Source organism: Castor canadensis, chromosome 10, assembly GCF_047511655.1.
Source record: "Castor canadensis chromosome 10, mCasCan1.hap1v2, whole genome shotgun sequence".
Taxonomy (NCBI): domain Eukaryota; kingdom Metazoa; phylum Chordata; class Mammalia; order Rodentia; family Castoridae; genus Castor; species Castor canadensis.
In genome coordinates this window covers 85,345,646-85,362,524 of record NC_133395.1, presented here as the reverse complement: position 1 = coordinate 85,362,524, position 16,879 = coordinate 85,345,646, and the positions used below count along the sequence as shown (strand labels likewise).

Below are 16,879 nucleotides of genomic sequence, written 5' to 3'. Positions count from 1 at the left end.
AAAAAAAAGAAAGAAAAAAGAAAGGAAGGAAGGGAGGAAGGGAGGGAGGGACGGAGGGAGGAAGGAAGAAAGGAAGGAAGGGAGGGAGGCAGAAAGGAAGGAGGGGAGGAAGGAAAGTAAAACAATGATCACAACAACAAAAACCTCTAGCCCTTGACAAAGGTTCCCAGTCCCAGGGGATTAAAGTCATCCCTGATTGAAAACTACTGCATTGGAGGAAAGAAAAAAAAGGAAGAGGAGGGGTAAGTATAGCGAGTTCACTCTCAAGTAAGAATGGATAGGGAACAGAGTAAAAGCCCATCTCTTTCCACTGGGCTAAGGAGGAAAGAATGTGGTAGCATGGCAGCCACATGGCCTGGGAGGGGGGGCACAGAGGGAAGCTGTGTACAGTACAGAGCTATGCAACTCACAAAGCTGATGGCCTGCACAAAGGGCAAGCTCTCTGATGACCTTGAGGCTGAGTGCTGATTTATGGAGATGGCATCTCCACAGAGAGGGACTCTGAAGACTACTGGACAGTATGCTGGCAATCTGGTGTGAACAGAAAACACACAGGGTGGCTTCCCACCCTAGCATCTAGAGTTTCAAACAGCATTAATTTCTAACATGTCATGTGTGCAAGCTGCTGGCATTCAACAAAATGTTTACACTTAAGATAATCTGAGCATTAAACTGTCAGTGGAGATAGGATAAATCTAATACTTCATCATTTTGGTGAGATGAGCTCAACACTGCATTTTAGTTTTCAGCTTAGGAAATAGATCTCTTTCCCCAATCAAAACTAATACCATCTGGCAATAATTTATTCCCTTGGAGAAGAAACTCCCAAACCAAGTTGAAATTCAGGGAGTCATCAAGACCCTCCGAACAAGTCACAGTCATTGCCTTGCACACCTCGGTGGGAAAATTCCAAGGAGTGATGGTTCTAATTCCAAGTGTTTAGAGGTGAACACCTATAGGCGCCACTCTGCATTCCTCTCAAAGAACAGAGGTCCCAGAAAGCCTGGGTGGGTGAACACATTCATAGTCATGGCTGGATGGTAATTCAAAGGTAGAAAAACCCCATTTGATTGTCCAGCTTATTTGTGACACAGGTTTCTGACAAAATATTTCTTCCCACTTTGCTGAATCTTAGTACTATTTATTCAACCACTCTCCCCAAGAAAACATCTTTTCTGACATTTTCCCGTCTTTATTTTAGTCAGATACTCAAAATTTTCAGTGAACTTTTTTGAGAGTAAGGAAAAGGCTCCCAAATATAGTTGACTACTCGGTTCCTCAGTCCAGACTTTAGAACATTATTTGTCAGCCATCTGTGTAAGAACATTCTTTATGAGAAGTGGTGTGGGTGGGATAGATGGATATTTGGAGGCATGCAGCAGTGCAAGGGTAAACGACATTTTAGGCAGAAGGGAAGTCAACCTAAACAGAAGCAGGGAGGCAGACTCAGGCAGGAGTGGTGAGCTGATGAGGTGGAAGTGGGGCCAGAATGAAGGTTGGCAGGGGTCAAGCCATGCAAAGCTTTGGAAAGATCCCTGTAAAAAAGATCCATCCAAAGTACACTGGGAGAGATGTGATCTCACCGACCTTTGTTTTCTTCTCCTAACCAACACTAAGCTGAGCACTTCCCAATAGAAACCCATCATTAGCACACAAAGGCTTAAAAGAGCAAGGGGGAAAGGAGAGAAGAATTAACCGGCCCACTGCATCACAACTGCTGCCTTTTGACTGAACCTGCCTGAGATCAGCAAGCCGTTTGCAAACCCTGGATCAGATCCACCTTCAGATGAGGGCTGAACTGAGGAAGAAGGGTATCCATTTGCCTGTCCCCAAAGTCTATCTGCCTAGGTTTATAAAACACCAAGATCATTCACACTTACAATGATCTGTAATTGCAAGTGATGTACAACCATCTAGAACGATGGTACTTATTTCATACATAAGAGATGGAAACAAGGTCCCGGAGAGCAGAATATTCGGTCAGACAGGGTACAGTCTTGTGGCTTTAGGATGCACTTATCAAGGCAGCTGTTGAGCCTGTTCTTCCAGACTCACATGATTTACAATTTTTTTGGTTGGATCCAGGAACCCACATAATGTAGAATTAGACAAATGAGGTCTGGAAACACAGTTTCTAAAACAGACTTGTAAAGAATTGGGACAGAAGGCCAGGGTTTAGCTATAATAGCCATCAAAATATGGCATCCAAAAACTTACTTGAAAATACTTGTGGAAAAGCCATGATTTGTAAGAAAAATATGTCTCATTTTCCAAATAGACAGAAAGATCAAGGAATTTCTTTCAGAATACTCCAAAGAGCTAGGTTGATGACATTTTATAAAGATGCCATTTCAATTAACTGCTCATTGAAAACACTACATCATTACCCAGCAAACCACAGAATATATTCAGGAATGGCTTTGACAACAGGCAAAATGTGAAGACAAAGTTATAGCCTGGTCTTGAATGGTCAAGATGATAGGGTTAATAATCGTAAAAGCAGACAGGTGGATTTATGTGGAGAGTTTTGATGGAGGAAGAATCAAGAACAGCCACATTGACAGTTACAGTCGTCTCACTCCCACAGAATGCAGTAGGGAGAATTCAGGGGAACAAGCACTGTTCCCATGATATCAAGGCCAGGACATTTTGGTGGGAGAGCACATGCCAAGTTCTTGCTTCCTTCTCTCACCCTTGCACTTGAACAACTTCCAGCAGCACAATTTCAGAGCAGCACAGATCCCAGAATATGAACCAAGTGCCTACTCCCTGCCTAATGCTCTGGGCCTCTTCAGACTCCAGAGGATCAAGAGGTAAAACATCGCCTAGCTACTCCTAGATGTACATCAAAGGTGAAGATATAGTCCAAGTTTCAAATACCTCATTTATAAATAAACTTTTAGGACCTAGCCTGCTTACATGGCTGTGCTATCATTAATGCTGTTATTTCTGCTCCCAACACAATGTACTCATGAAGAGAACATTTACTTTTTTCCCCTTTCTTTGTAAAGAGTGGTATGAAGTCTTGGAAAATGCTTTCTAAAAAGCACTTTATACAAGTGTTGGCAATGATAATTACACTCATGACCAGTGCTGGGTTAAGTACCTGGTTATATAAGCCTTTTGCTGGATTTTCTCCTCTCTGCTGCCATTTCAGCTAGATGAAGTTAAGGCAATGGCACTCAAATTTCAATCTCTTTTTTCACTTTTGTTTACTAAAAATCAATTTGAAAAAGCAAGCAAAAATGAGTGAAAGTAAGCTTGATTACTGATGCCAAACAGTCACCCAGTGAGGCTTCTTACTCCTGGATGCAAGGCTCAGTGACATTCTCCAGCCCCCTGCACCTGGGTGGGGCCTGTGACAAGCCAATCAGACATGAGTAAAAGTGATGGCTCTCTCCATGATAGAGGCAGGTAAGAACAAATTACCCTTCATGCTCTCTCCCCTACCCATGTTGAGGTTGAGGGTGAACTCAGAGACCATGCACAAATGGACACCCCATAGTATTGAGCTAGACTACTGTTATAGACCAGGTATGATAAGACATACAGACATGGAAATGATTTTTATGAAAGAAGACATTCCTACTACTCGAAGATCACCATGTGGGAGAGCAAAACACCCTACCTTAAGTATATTTTGTTAGCACATTTCAGGTTGATTATTAAGAGAAACTATAGACCTCTCTAGACACAGGAGTGGCTTTGAAAAGCTATCCCTTTGTAAAAAAAAAATTTACACTTATCCAAATCAGTAAACAGATGCTTTTCTATCTGATAACCCTATATGTCTAGGAAAGATCTTTTGACAGGATGGAGACTGGGGAGTCTGACACTGGCCCACACAGGTGGTGGGAGATGGTTGTTACCTGCGACACGCCATCCATCATCTGTATCACAAGATAACTCTGCTGGCTGCATGCCTCCTCCCTCAACCTTCCCAGCCAGCACCACCACCCTTCCTCCAGAAGCCCAGATACCTATCCCCTTGTTCAGCCACCTCGTCTTTCTTTGAGTTTCATACTGAATATGTGTGTGTGTGTGTGTGTGTGTGTGTGTCCCACGCTTAAGCACATAATAAAAATGTTCATGCTCTTTTTCATGCTGTTTTTTTGATAGACTCAAATGCTCAAGACTTCAGAGGGAAAACAGCAAATTTTAGGAGTTTCTTACAAGTAGAAATGGAGGGCAGATATGCTAGTCAGAAAAGCTCCAAACAAGAAGCAGAAGAAATAGAGGGCAGAGTGTAGACCTGAGGTTTTACTGGGGTTACTGAAGAAAGAAAGAGTCAAGATAGGGTATGCATGCTGAACTAGCTTAGGATTGGCCAATTTGAATAATTCCAGAAGGTTCAGGTCATGGGGATGGTCCCCTGTTAGCTGGTATACTGGCCCCCTGCACCATTTTAGGACAGGTGGAATATTGGTTTGGTGTGTGAGTCTGATGGAGAGATGCCTGGAGGTGATTTGTATATAAAGGCCTGCTTACAGGGCAGCCAGCCACTTGCCATCTTTAGGAACTGGCTAGCTCTGGGAGGGGCAGTTTTTTTGAGCATCAAGGCCCCAAATACCAGATCATCAAGAATATAGAAAATAAGAAAAATACAGTCAATATGCCCATAATCAATGCATTCCTCCATGAGATTGTGACACTGGTAAGAAATAACCCTTTACGGGGCTAAGCCCTTTAATTCAGCTATCTGCTAAAGTTACAACAGTGAAATCTGGGAATTCTGCTCATGACCGCCCCACTATCACATCAAACTTAAGCGATTTAAATACATGTAACGGAGTTTATTCAAAGGGATAGTGAAACATAGGAAATATTTAACAAAGGTCCTTCCTACCCATTTCTGTTTGAGGGTAAACACTGTGAGGAAGAACACTGTCATAGCATAGATAAGTCATCTCTAAAGTCAGCAGTTCATTACTGTATTTTTAAAAAACCCCAATAGAAGAAAATCCTACATTTGAATTTGGAAACTTGCTTATATTGGAGGTGTGTTATGATCTGGTTAGTAATGAGTAAGCTACTTAGATTTATAAGGATACTTTCACTTGTCTAATTCTAAAAGGCTTCTGAAATATCCATCTCCAGTTCTCAGTAAGTTCCTGTCGCTGCATTTAACTGCTTCAGGAGTTTATGAACTTCCAGGACTCTGCTCTCTCAGCAGTGTCCCAGATAGCAGTGGCCACACTGACTTACCATTCCTTTTTCCTGTCCGTTAAATACTTCATGTCTCTCTGCATCTTTTTCACTTACTTTAGATCCTTCTTAAACCACACACAATATTAGTAGTAACTTTTAAAGGGGAACAAATGACAGTGCAACGATTCACTAAGCTGACTTTAAAAATGGTGTTTTGTTGGCCTTTGTGGCTGTAGTAGCACCTTTTCCTGCAGGTGCAGAACAGTCGGGTGGGTGGGAAAGCATTAACCTGTGCACAAGTAGGTTCTTTCTCTTCCACCTTGGACCCAACTACTTCCTCCACCATTACCACTACCCCAGACCATGGAATGGCCAACCAACTGACCTCCAGCAATTATGCCTACTAGTGTGGTTATGTCAAAACACATCAGGTCATATGGCTTGCCACTTAAGATCTGGCCATGGCTTCCTTTACACTTAGACTCTGAAAGGCTCATTTATTCCAAAGTCCAAAATCCTCTGATCTCTCTGCCCTCCCTCATCATCTCAAGACAATCTGTGTCTCAACAATATCATCCTCAACTCCACCACCTATGTCTTCTTTCACTTGGAACCAGGCTTGCCCTGCAGTATTCCTGAAAGCTGAACCCTTCCTGTCCACTCTTTTTCACTCACTTGTCCTTCAAGCCTTTGCCACTTTCTCTGGGTAGTAGTCCTTGAAGCCCAGGTTACATTTCCTTTGACTACATCCCATTTGTCCTGGACTTTCCTCCTAGGCAACACTTCTTGTTCAAGTCCTGATTTCTCTAGTTTTAAGTTCTACAACAGCAGTATTTATCTGTGCCATACACTCCTGTGTTCCTAGTACCCAGAAGGACATGCTCATTTATTGTTTGGTTTTTTTTGAGTGAATAATTGCGTTTAAGAAGTTGCAATCTCAGAGAACACGGGAAGTCTCACCCAAATTTAGCTTACTGTGACTAATGCAAGTCATTAGGATTTATATGAGAAAACACCTGAGTTTACAGCAAAAGGTACAGGTCATAAATACTTTTATTTAAGATAACTCAACAAGGCCATGGGCAGAGTGAGGGATGCTAAATTGTATTTAATACATGTGCATTATTCCTTTATTTAGTATTTAAAACATGCCTGATCTTATAGTAGCGCATTTGTTTTAAAAAGTATAAAATCATCTTCTCTAAGACTGTTGAAGCACCTGTTGCTTCACTACCGCCAATGCTCACGTACCCACATGATACATTTTCTTCTTAAATGGCAAGGGATGGCCATTTAAGGGATGACTCTAGAGAGTCAAGATCAATATTTTAAAGAAACATTCTCTTCCTGCAAGTGTGTTCTCTTTCCCATCACCTTCCTCATAAATTTCATCAAGAAAAATCTGAACATTTCTTTTTCAAATCAAAACTGATTTTATATTCTTTTGCCAATAACCATATTCCACTTCAAGGAGGGGTGCTCAACTCTACAGACTGGAAATGCCAATGGAAAATCCAAGAGTGGCCTGACACCAAGGCTCTTTTTTTTTAATTTTTATTTTATTCATATGTGCATACAATATTTGGGTCATTTCTCCGCCCTTACCCCACCCCCTCCACCTCCTCCCTCTCCCCCCCATCCCCTCGATACCCGGCAGAAACTATTTTGCCCTTATTTCTAATTTTATTGAAGAGAGAGTATAAGCAATAATAGGAAGGACCAAGGGTTTTCGCTAGTTGGGATAAGGAGAGCTATACAGGGAGTTGACTAGCATTGATTTCCTATGCATGTGTGTTACCTTCTAAGTTAATTCTTCTTGAACTAACCTTTTCTCTAGTTCCTGGTCCCCTTCTCCTATTGGCCTCAGTTGCTTTAAAGTATCTGCTTTAGTTTCTCTGCGTTCAGGGCAACAAATGCTATCTAATTTTTTAGGTGTCTTACCTATCCTCATACCTCCCTGTGTGCTCTTGCTTTACCATGTGATCAAAGTCCAATCCCCTTGTTGTGTTTGCCCTTGATCTAATGTCCACATATGAAGGAGAACATGTGATTTTTGGTCTTTTGGGCCAGGCTAACCTCACTCAGAATGATGTTCTCCAATTCCATCCATTTACCAGCGAATGATAACATTTCATTCTTCTTCATGGCTGCATAAAATTCCATTGTGTATAAAATACCACATTTTCTTAATCCCTTTATCAGTAGTGGGACATCTTGGCTGTTTCCATAACTTGGCTATTGTGAATACTGCTGCAATAAATATGGGTGTGCAGATGCCTCTGGAGTAACCTGTGTCACATTCTTTTGGGTATATCCCCAAGAGTGCTATTGCTGGGTCATATGGTAGATCAATGTTTACCTTTTTAAGCTGCCTCCAAGTTTTTTTCCAGAGTGGTTGCACTAGCATTGTAAGAGTTCCTTTTTCCCCCGCATCCTTCCCAACACCTGTTTTTGGTGGTGTTGCTAATGATGGCTATTCTAACAGGGGTGAGGTGGAATCTTAGTGTGGTTTTAATTTGCATTTCCTTTATTGCTAGAGATGGTGAGCATTTTTTCATGTGTTTTTTGGCCATTTGAATTTCTTCTTTTGAGAAAGTTCTGTTTAGTTCACTTGCCCACTTCTTTATTGGTTCATTAGTTTGAGGAGAATTTAGTTTTTTAAGTTCCCTATATATTCTAGTTATCAGTCCTTTGTCTGATGTGTAGCTGGCAAATATTTTCTCCCACTCTCTGGGTGTTCTCTTCAGGTTAGAGACCATTTCTTTTGTTGAGCAGAAGCTTTTTAGTTTTATGAAGTCCCATTTATCTATGCTGTCTCTTAGTTGCTGTGCTGCTGGGGTTCCATTGAGAAAGTTCTTGCCTATACCTGTTAACTCCAGAGTATTTCCTACTCTTTCCTGTACCAACTTTAGAGTTTGTGGTTTGATATTAAGATCCTTGATCTATTTTGAGTTAATATGGGTATAGGGTGATATACATGGATCTAGTGTCAGGTTTTTGCAGACTGCTAACCAGTTTCCCCAGCACTTTTTGTTGAAGAGGCTGTCTCTTTTCCATCATATATTTTTAGCTCCTTTGTCAAAGACAAGTTGGTTATAGTTGTGTGGCTTCATATCTGGGTCCTCTATTCTGTTCCACTGGTCTTCATGTCTGTTTTTGTGCCAGTACCATGCTGTTTTTATTGTTATTGCTTTGTAATATAGTTTGAAGTCAGGTATTGTGATACCTCCAGCACTGTTCTTTGAACTGAGTATTGCCTTGGCTATTCGTGGCCTCTTGCGTTTCCATAGAAATTTAACAGTAGATTTTTCAATCTCTTTAATGAATGTCACTGGAATTTTGATGGGAATTGCATTAAACATGTAGATTACTTTTGGGAGTATCGACATTTTTACTATGTTGATTCTACCAATCCATTACATGGGAGATCTCTCCACTTTCTATAGTCTTCCTCAATCTCTTTCTTCAGAAGTTTATAGTACACCAAGGCTCCTGATGAATTTTGGAACCTGCAAAGGTGATATTCATGGTCCTAATGTAGAGTCACTTTGCAGATCAAAGGGTAGGGGATGCAGACAGACCATGGGCATGCACTTGAGGGTGGGACGGTTGGGAGGAAATCTGATCCACTGACTTGCTTGAGTGGAAAAAATTATTTTGAGACTTCAAATGAATCATCACAAACTCTGTCAGCAAGAGTGTTTTGAAAAGTCTATCCAAAACCACACAAAAATAAGCAAAACAAAAGTTCTTGGAAGCATTCTAGGAAATAAATGACCTGCTTACACCTCTGCAAGAATATTTCTTCCCCAAAATCATGCTACCTTGCCAAAACAGTGCTGATGGGGGGAATGCCTCTCTCCATTCACAGCAGGGAGAGAATTTTATAATAAAATTCGCCAACTTCATGACATATCCCACGTAATATCAAAATGAAGACACCAAGCTACTCTAGGGGCCTCAGTCATGCCAGCAGAATTCCTTCAGGTCTGTGAGTGGAGACAGGGCTGAAGGATGGCTTCTGCAGCAATTGAGGGTGGATAGAGGTGCTCTTATATTAGACAGAGGTCTGTCCACTTGGAAAAGTACCCCAGATTATCTCAAATTGGTGCCATGTTCCCAGGCCTATTGGGAGTGGAGTGGATACATCTTTCTAAATGGCAATAAAGATGGTAAAAAGAGTAATCCCAGAATTGCAGAGGCTGAGGCAGTCTATATAGTGAGACCCTGTCTTTAAAAATGTAGTAAGAACTCACTTGTGATTGGATAGAGATATGGCTCAAGAGGTAGAGCGCCTATTTTGCAAGCATGAAGTTCTGAGTTCAAACCCCAGTTCCACCAAACAAAAACAAAAACAGAAACAAAAAAATCCCACTTCACTTGTATTTAGGACATTAAATCACCACACATGAACAAGTAATCCAAGCAGTTGACATATCCGTGTCCTCTTGCCCTGTACCTGCGAATCTTCCTTGATGTGCACCACTGACTGCTCACCAAATCTCCTCTCCAAAACAAAAAACACACAACTCATGCACTTGCCAAATCCTGTGTTTCTCTACAGAGCACTCTTATCTTCTTCATGGGCAAAATCCTATGATGTCACTCTCCAGCTCTTCACTGAGAAAAAGTTAGTGATTTGCCCCTCATCCCCACCCCGTTCCCATCCCCTTTCCCAGCCACTATAACCTACACCTTGTAGTCACCTTGCAGCCCCTGTCCACCACACAGGGGATGCTGGACTGTGTAGAGATATGTTTTGATTTAAATTGCCACAGGTAAGGAAAGGGGTAGGGGAAATGTCTTAGTACCTTCCAGTTACTATAGCAAAATGCCATAGATTAGTGACTAATTACCAACAAAAATTTATTTCTCACAGCTCTGGAGACTGGGAAGACTAAGAGAAAGGTACAAGCAAATGCTGTGTGGTGAGGGCTGGTTCATTGTAGAGGGCACCTTCTTGTTGCACTCTCATGTGGTAGAAGGGGAAAATTAGCTCTATGGGGTCCCTTTATAAGGGTACTAATCCCATTCAGGAGGGCTCCACACTCATAACCTAATCTCCCAAAGGCCTTGCCGCCTAATATGGTGAGCTTTGGGGCTAGAATTTCAATACAGGAATTTCAGGAGACACAGTCTTTTTCCCACACTTCATTTGGTACTTCCTGCCATTCCTGCCTTACCAAATCTACTTGGTCTTCACAGCTAACCCCAAATGTTATATCCGTTAAGAATCCATTAATAATCTCAAATGAAATGTATCTCCCAGTCCTCTGCTATGTAATTATACTGTCTCTGCTTTTTACCTTGCACTAGGCTTATCTATGTGCACAGGTAATTTCCCTTACCAGACTACAAACTCTCTCAGAAGGTAAGATCCACATGGATACATTCATTTATCACCCTTGGAATCCACCACAGTGTCTTAGACATAAATATTCCATGAATGAATAAGGTGTGTGAGTGATGATTTTTGCTTTGTATCAATTGAGAGAATTTAAAAATTAATTCTAACATATTCATTCAATTTCTCTGAGAAAGTCACCTAATGAACAATAACAAAACTGAACTTCACCAATATACTTAATATAATTTACTTCACCTCTATCTTTTTCAGTTAATAGGCCATTTGCAACACAACTAAAACAAAACCCCTATGCTGAAAGTTCAGTAAATAAGACTGATGATGATGATGGCAACAATAAACAGAAAAAAGAAATCTTGTCTGTTTGCTACGCAAATAGTGTGATTTGGAAGAAATAGATAAGGGAGGCAGGACCTAACTTAAAACTCACTGGTGACATTTGTTAGGTACATTAGCAACTGCTGGGTGTCTAGTGCCTTTTAAACAGATTGCATTCAGTAAATGAAGGATTTCTGTAATGGAATCTGGGCAAACTGCGGCCATTCACCATCACCACGAGCCAAAACTTGAGCACAGGATCCTGACTCCAGGATTAGATAGTCACCCTCTGCTGCAGACAGGCCACATTAGTTCCTTTAGAAGCAGGCGAGTAAATGAACATCTTGTAAACTTGTGAGTTCAGAGGCAAACACTTCTGATTTCACTATCTAGGTAGAAAGGTAAAAGGTCTGGGGGCAGCACTGTGGTTATCTCTTCCTATGTACATAACCCAGGTACAAGAGAACAATTGCCACAATTGTTCCTATGTTCATCAGACACATTACTCCTGTCACTAGTTCATCCAGCTTAGATGACGGCTGCTCTACCACCCAAGTGACACAGCTTCTGAAACAAAACCATACCCAATGCTCATCACAAACCCTCACTGATAGAGCCATTTAAACAAACTGAATCCACCATGGGGAAAGATGAAGCACAGAAAAGACTTCAAAGAAAATAATCTCACTAGAATGTTCTTTTTTGGGGGTAGGGGCTAAGTCTAAAAGCTGAAAATTTTAGTCTCTGATCTAAAGATTTAAGGATCCTCGAAAGAAAAGGAGTTCTGATGAAACTGGAATAAGAGGTCGGAGGGCATAATAAACGATCTGAGCAGGCCTTCTCCCTATCAGTGTTTTATCGGTTAAAGAATATCAGTGAGGATGAGTCATTTCTGTTTGAAGCAAAAAACACATTGACACAGAAACAAAGATGCTTGGAAACTTTATATTCTTTGGTTCCTTGAACAATCAAAGGCCTTGTCTGGTCAACATTTGCAGTAATTTTTCCCAGGGGGATTATGACTATTTGAGAGGGATGAAAGAACAGCTTCGTGTGATACGTTTTCATTTTCTCACACTCAAGATCCACCTCTTGATGTGGAGGCCACATTTTGGATGTATTAAGAAGTGTGAACAAACAGAGACTGTCACCAAGCTCACTGTCCTCTTGCTGTACAGAAGGACTAAAACCAGTCTGGAGAATCAGTCTTCTAACAAACTATAACTTCAAAAGGTGCGTGTCAAAGAAAGGAGGCTCCCCCAAAACAGGAGTAAGATTAAACGCTTACAAGATTTGAGTGATTCTCCCACAGATATGGGAGGCTTGGAAGTTGAAAGCTCAAGTATCTAACAGTATTTCAAACTCATGGGCAAGAGGCACCCGTGTTCATAATAGTGGAGTCCTTCTCTTCAAGGTCAAAGACTCAGTGTTACAAACTGAACCTAGAATTCCTCATATTTACCCAGTCAACTCCAAAGAGGACTGAGCCTACAAAAACTATAGACCTGGAACTACCTCTTGTTTAATTTTAAGTATGTTTTTCCACTAAGATGTGTTTTGTGACTGCTTATGCAGAACTGGGGGAAAACTGTGTACACACCAGCAGCAGAAAGCTGCAGAACCCCTTGCTAACAGTGGAGATCACAAAGTAATTACCGTGCTCCAGCGCTTTCATTGGAAACCAGAAGAGGATGAGGGAGTGAACCAAGGCGTGGATGCAGTGACCCCAGAAAACCTGCAAGAAAACAAACAGGGGAGTCAGAGCAGATGGCCTCCTGACCTCTGTGTGCAGCTTGTACCACACATCTTGCCTTGTTGTGAAGACTCCTGGCATTAGACTGCTGGTGTTAATTTCCAACTCATAAAAGCCACAGTTATTTCCTCTCTTTTGTACACCAATGACTGCACTGTCTCCAGAAAGTACTTTACTACAAAAACCTAAACACACATGTGATGTGCCCCTAGGTAGATGGACACACACACACACACACACTTCATCTGGACAATAGACAGGTTCTCCTGAGCATTCTAAGAGAGTCACTTTATGATCATGCAGAAAAAGGGCACTAGGTCAAAGTTATTAATAAGAGACAAAACCATGTCCTTTTTGAAAGCATTAAAATCCATTTTACATTAAATTCTTACTTGGCATTCTCACTCCTTTGTTTCACACCTTAAAACACCTCCCAACTATGTTTTTTTTTTCCCCTATCATTCTTGATTCTTGGTTAATATCATGCACAAAACAAAAACAAAAACAAAACAAAAAAAACCTCTCTTATTTAGTGCCTGAAATGAACAAAAGTCTACAAGTCGTTCTGGAAATTACCACACAGTTTGGTCCTAAGTACCACTGGGACAAAAGAAAATAATGAAAAACATTATTATAAGACAATCAAATTCCCCCTCCATTTAACCTCCATTCCCTCTTTCTCCCTTCCCTCTCTTCCTCCCCCTTCCCTCCCTCTGTCCCTCCCTCTCTTCCTTCCTTCCTTTCTTCCTTTCAGCTTAGGATCAAACCCAGGGCCTCATGCATGCTATGCAAATGCTCTACCACTGAGCAACACCCCCAGCCCATTCTCAATGTTCATTTTTGCCCTACCCTTTTTCTGATCTCTCTACAAAAAAGGCCTTGCAATTCAAACTACCTACTTCCTACTTCAAAAGGCCTTGGATTTCAAACTCTATAGAAAACAGATTTGATTACTGAAAATGATGCAGAGAAAACAGAACATATTTCCCCATTAATAGATTCATAGTAAACAAAGACTGATAAAATGAGCCACACAAGCCTCTGTGTGTATGTAAGATAGGAGCACCAGCAGGATGCTTTTGTTTCCCCAGTCTTGGATATACCTATTGAACTTGCTCCAGAATAAAGCAGATGTGAAGGATGGACATTGGCAATACCTGGCTTAGAAAGAGTCTCTGTGGGTTGTTCTTATTGAGCCGGAGAAATGGCTCACTGTGTCTGCCTCACTAAGGCCTCAGTGCTGCCCACGCAGCTCGTGACTACAGCCAGCCCACACTGTTGTGACTGATTAGATTTCCTAATCCCCTCTGCACAAAATCGTCGAGGGGCTACTGCGCTCATATCCTGTCTCCTCTGCAGGTGAGGCGTAGGCTTCCCTTCTGGGAGGCAGCACTCCTGGCAGGTCTGATAGGCCCCACATTCAATTCAAGATTGCTCAATCTCTTTCACAGTTAACACAGTTCCCACCTGGTCTTCTCAGGATGACCAGCACAGGTTGAGACTCGTAATCTGAAAACCCCAATTCAAAAATGCTCTGAAACTTTTTGAGCACTGACATAATGCTACAAGTGCAAAATCCCACACCATGAAACTGTTTTATGTACAAAATTATTCAAATTATTATATAAAGTTCCTTTCAGTCTATGTGTGTAAGGTGCATATGAAACAGAATTTTTTTATTTGCACTTGGATTCCATCTCCAAGACATCATATGTATACCTATATCATATGTATACACACACACTTATATATACATATATATTCACACACTTATACACACACACACATACATACATACATACATATATATATATATATATATATATATATATATATGAGTGAAATCTGAAATACTTCTGGTCCCAAGCATTTCAGATGAGAGATACTCAACCTGTACTAGATGCTTTCTCTTTTCTGAATCAACAAGCCCATCACTGACTGTGTTTGAATGTCACCAATCTTACTTATGAGCTAAAGAAGCATTTTCTTTTAAAATGAAAAACCTGCCAATAGTTAGGCAGGCTCCCAGCAGGCCTCAACGCAGGGCTGTAGCTACCCATACTGCCAGGGACATCTAAGTGGAATAAAGGGGAAGAGTTACCACCCCACTGGAACTGAGGGACGTGGTCCACAGGACCTGGGGACCACCTGGGAGGGTGGTCCCTGTGGGAAGGGGGTGTGTTGTGGTCTCACTGCTTCTCTGATATGCCATCATGTGTGTCACAGGCAGGTGGCTAGCGTGAGCTGCAGAGGCAGGGCTGAACCTCCTGAGGAGGCAGCTCTCTCATCGCACCTGCTTACCTTGGTGTTGAAGCCTTCAGCATTCTGGGTGATTTTGTAGAGCTGAGGAAACCTGAGCATGCTCTCCTGAGTACAAGACCTCTCGAAGATTCCCAGCGTGAAGGGCGGCAAGGCCGTGAAGATCTGTGTGGAGACAATGGGCCATTAAGAGCAGCTCTCCAGCCTCCCACAGCACCAGCCCTTCTGCTCTCTGGAATGATGACTTAACTTCCAGTCAAGTCCAAACCTGACACTTCCTAGACACCCTCTAAACAAAGGAAATAAAGGACCACCAGTTTTCACTGCTGATGTGTAAAATGAACACACTGAACACTAAAAACAACACTAAATATGTGAGGAGCCAAGAAATCTTGTTCAATGAGCAACTGCACTCTTTTGCTTGGGAAGTATCTTATTTTCTGTTAGTGCTGGCTAACGCACAATTTTACAATTTCCCAACTTGACTTTTTTTCTTAAATTTCAGGAAGCATGAGGTACCTCACCCATTTATTCATACAGCAGACCTTTATTGGGACTGAATTATATGCCAGATTCTGTGGCAAACACCAAGAATCTAGAGATTTCGAAACAGAAGAAGACAGTAAGCAGAGATTGGGAAGATCATTTTTTGAGGACAGACTGGAGCAAAAAGTTAGTGAGACTTCATTTCAATTAATAAATTGGGTGTGGTGGCACAACCGTGATCCCAGCTACCAGGAAGGCCACAGGTAAGAGGATCATGGTCTAAAGCCTGCCCTAGGCAGAAACCAACCTACCTAAAAACTAAGGGCTGGGGGTGGCTCAAGTGGTAGAGTGCCTGCTCAGCAAGCATGAAGCCCTGACTTCAAGCCCCAATACTGCAACCAAAAATGAAAACAATCAAAAACAGAAAAAGAAAGGAAAGGAAGCAGTCTCTGGCTTCTGGAACCATGTCTGCTTTAGAGGTGGTGACCTGGGGTAGCAGGGCAACAGGTATATATAAATACATAAAACACAGGACTAAACAAATTTGCTAATGGGGTGGGGGCATGAAAGGATTCTTGCATCAGAATGTGACCTGCACCACACTGGACCTCCAGGATTTAATTCTCCTTTGTGAACAGCAACATCTTACAAAGCTCCATGTACCACAAACATGTTGGGGGAAGCCTGTAAAACACAAGGATTGGTGGTTGGCTAAAGAGAGGTGCAGTAGCTCTGGAACACTGAGTTTGTAGGCAGATGGCACCCTTCTAAGATACGATTTTTTCACTTGCACTCTCCTTGGGCATGATATGCTGTGTTGAAAAGATAAAGCCAGACACTGAAGACAAGGTTTGAAAGACATGTGTTACTTCAGTTTAGGACACGCTTTGACCCTGTGGGCCATTCTTGTACTTGGCCCTGGTGTGGGGTGCAGATGGAGTCACTCAGTACTCAGCACCCACACTGATTGGATTTATTCTCACTGACACAGCAAACTCTCCAGCTGTGGATGTCTGCTGTACACCTCTGAGAACACTGAACTTGCACCAGCTATTTGGAGACTGAGTATCTAGCCAGAGAAACAAGGCTTCCCCAAGTCTGCTATGATCAAGCTAGCAGAGGTTGGTGAGTAAGGCCAGTCAAGTTCATCTCCTCCTTCAGCTGTAAGCAGAAGGAGTGGAGCCCTGGGATTGAACACAAGAAGACTGAGAATTGTTCTCACTTCCCTTCAGTAACAAAGATTGCCTATTTTATGGCTAGCAGAAGATGCTCCTATGAAACATCTCAGAAGCCTGCCATCTGAGGACATACCTGAACATCCATTGTTTGCATCAGTTCACACGTGTACTAGCATGCACATTGCTGTTTTGGTTTTGTGCTTTTCTTTCTTTTTTGGCTTGACTTTCTCCTTCTATTCACTTCAAATCCTTCCCACCCCTAGTCACTGGGCTGACAGCCCAGAATACCCTACCATATTTTTCACCCTGGTCAGAGCATACTGCACTCACACACATAGGCTGGCTGGAGACCACAATCTGTTTTACAGAAAA

The 16,879-nt window shown here is 41.9% G+C and overlaps 1 protein-coding gene across 8 annotated transcripts in view; it reads right to left on the bottom strand.

Moving 5' to 3' along the window:
• LOC109685508 (phospholipid-transporting ATPase IB) overlaps positions 1–16,879 on the bottom strand; it is a 583,492-nt gene that overhangs the window by 151,313 nt on the left and 415,300 nt on the right. For 7 of the 8 annotated variants that reach the window (XR_012436298.1, XM_074043751.1, XM_074043752.1 and 4 more), the window contains 2 exons: positions 14,886–15,008; positions 12,488–12,566 (listed from right to left, as the gene is read on the bottom strand). Coding sequence is in view for 7 of the 8 variants with exons in the window: in XM_074043751.1 (XP_073899852.1) it covers positions 12,488–12,566; positions 14,886–15,008 (202 nt within the window). In the remaining variant the exon portion in view is untranslated. Of the gene's footprint in view, positions 1–12,487; positions 12,567–14,885; positions 15,009–15,916; positions 16,014–16,879 lie in introns of those variants that run through there. The other variant, XM_074043756.1, reaches the window with a different exon arrangement.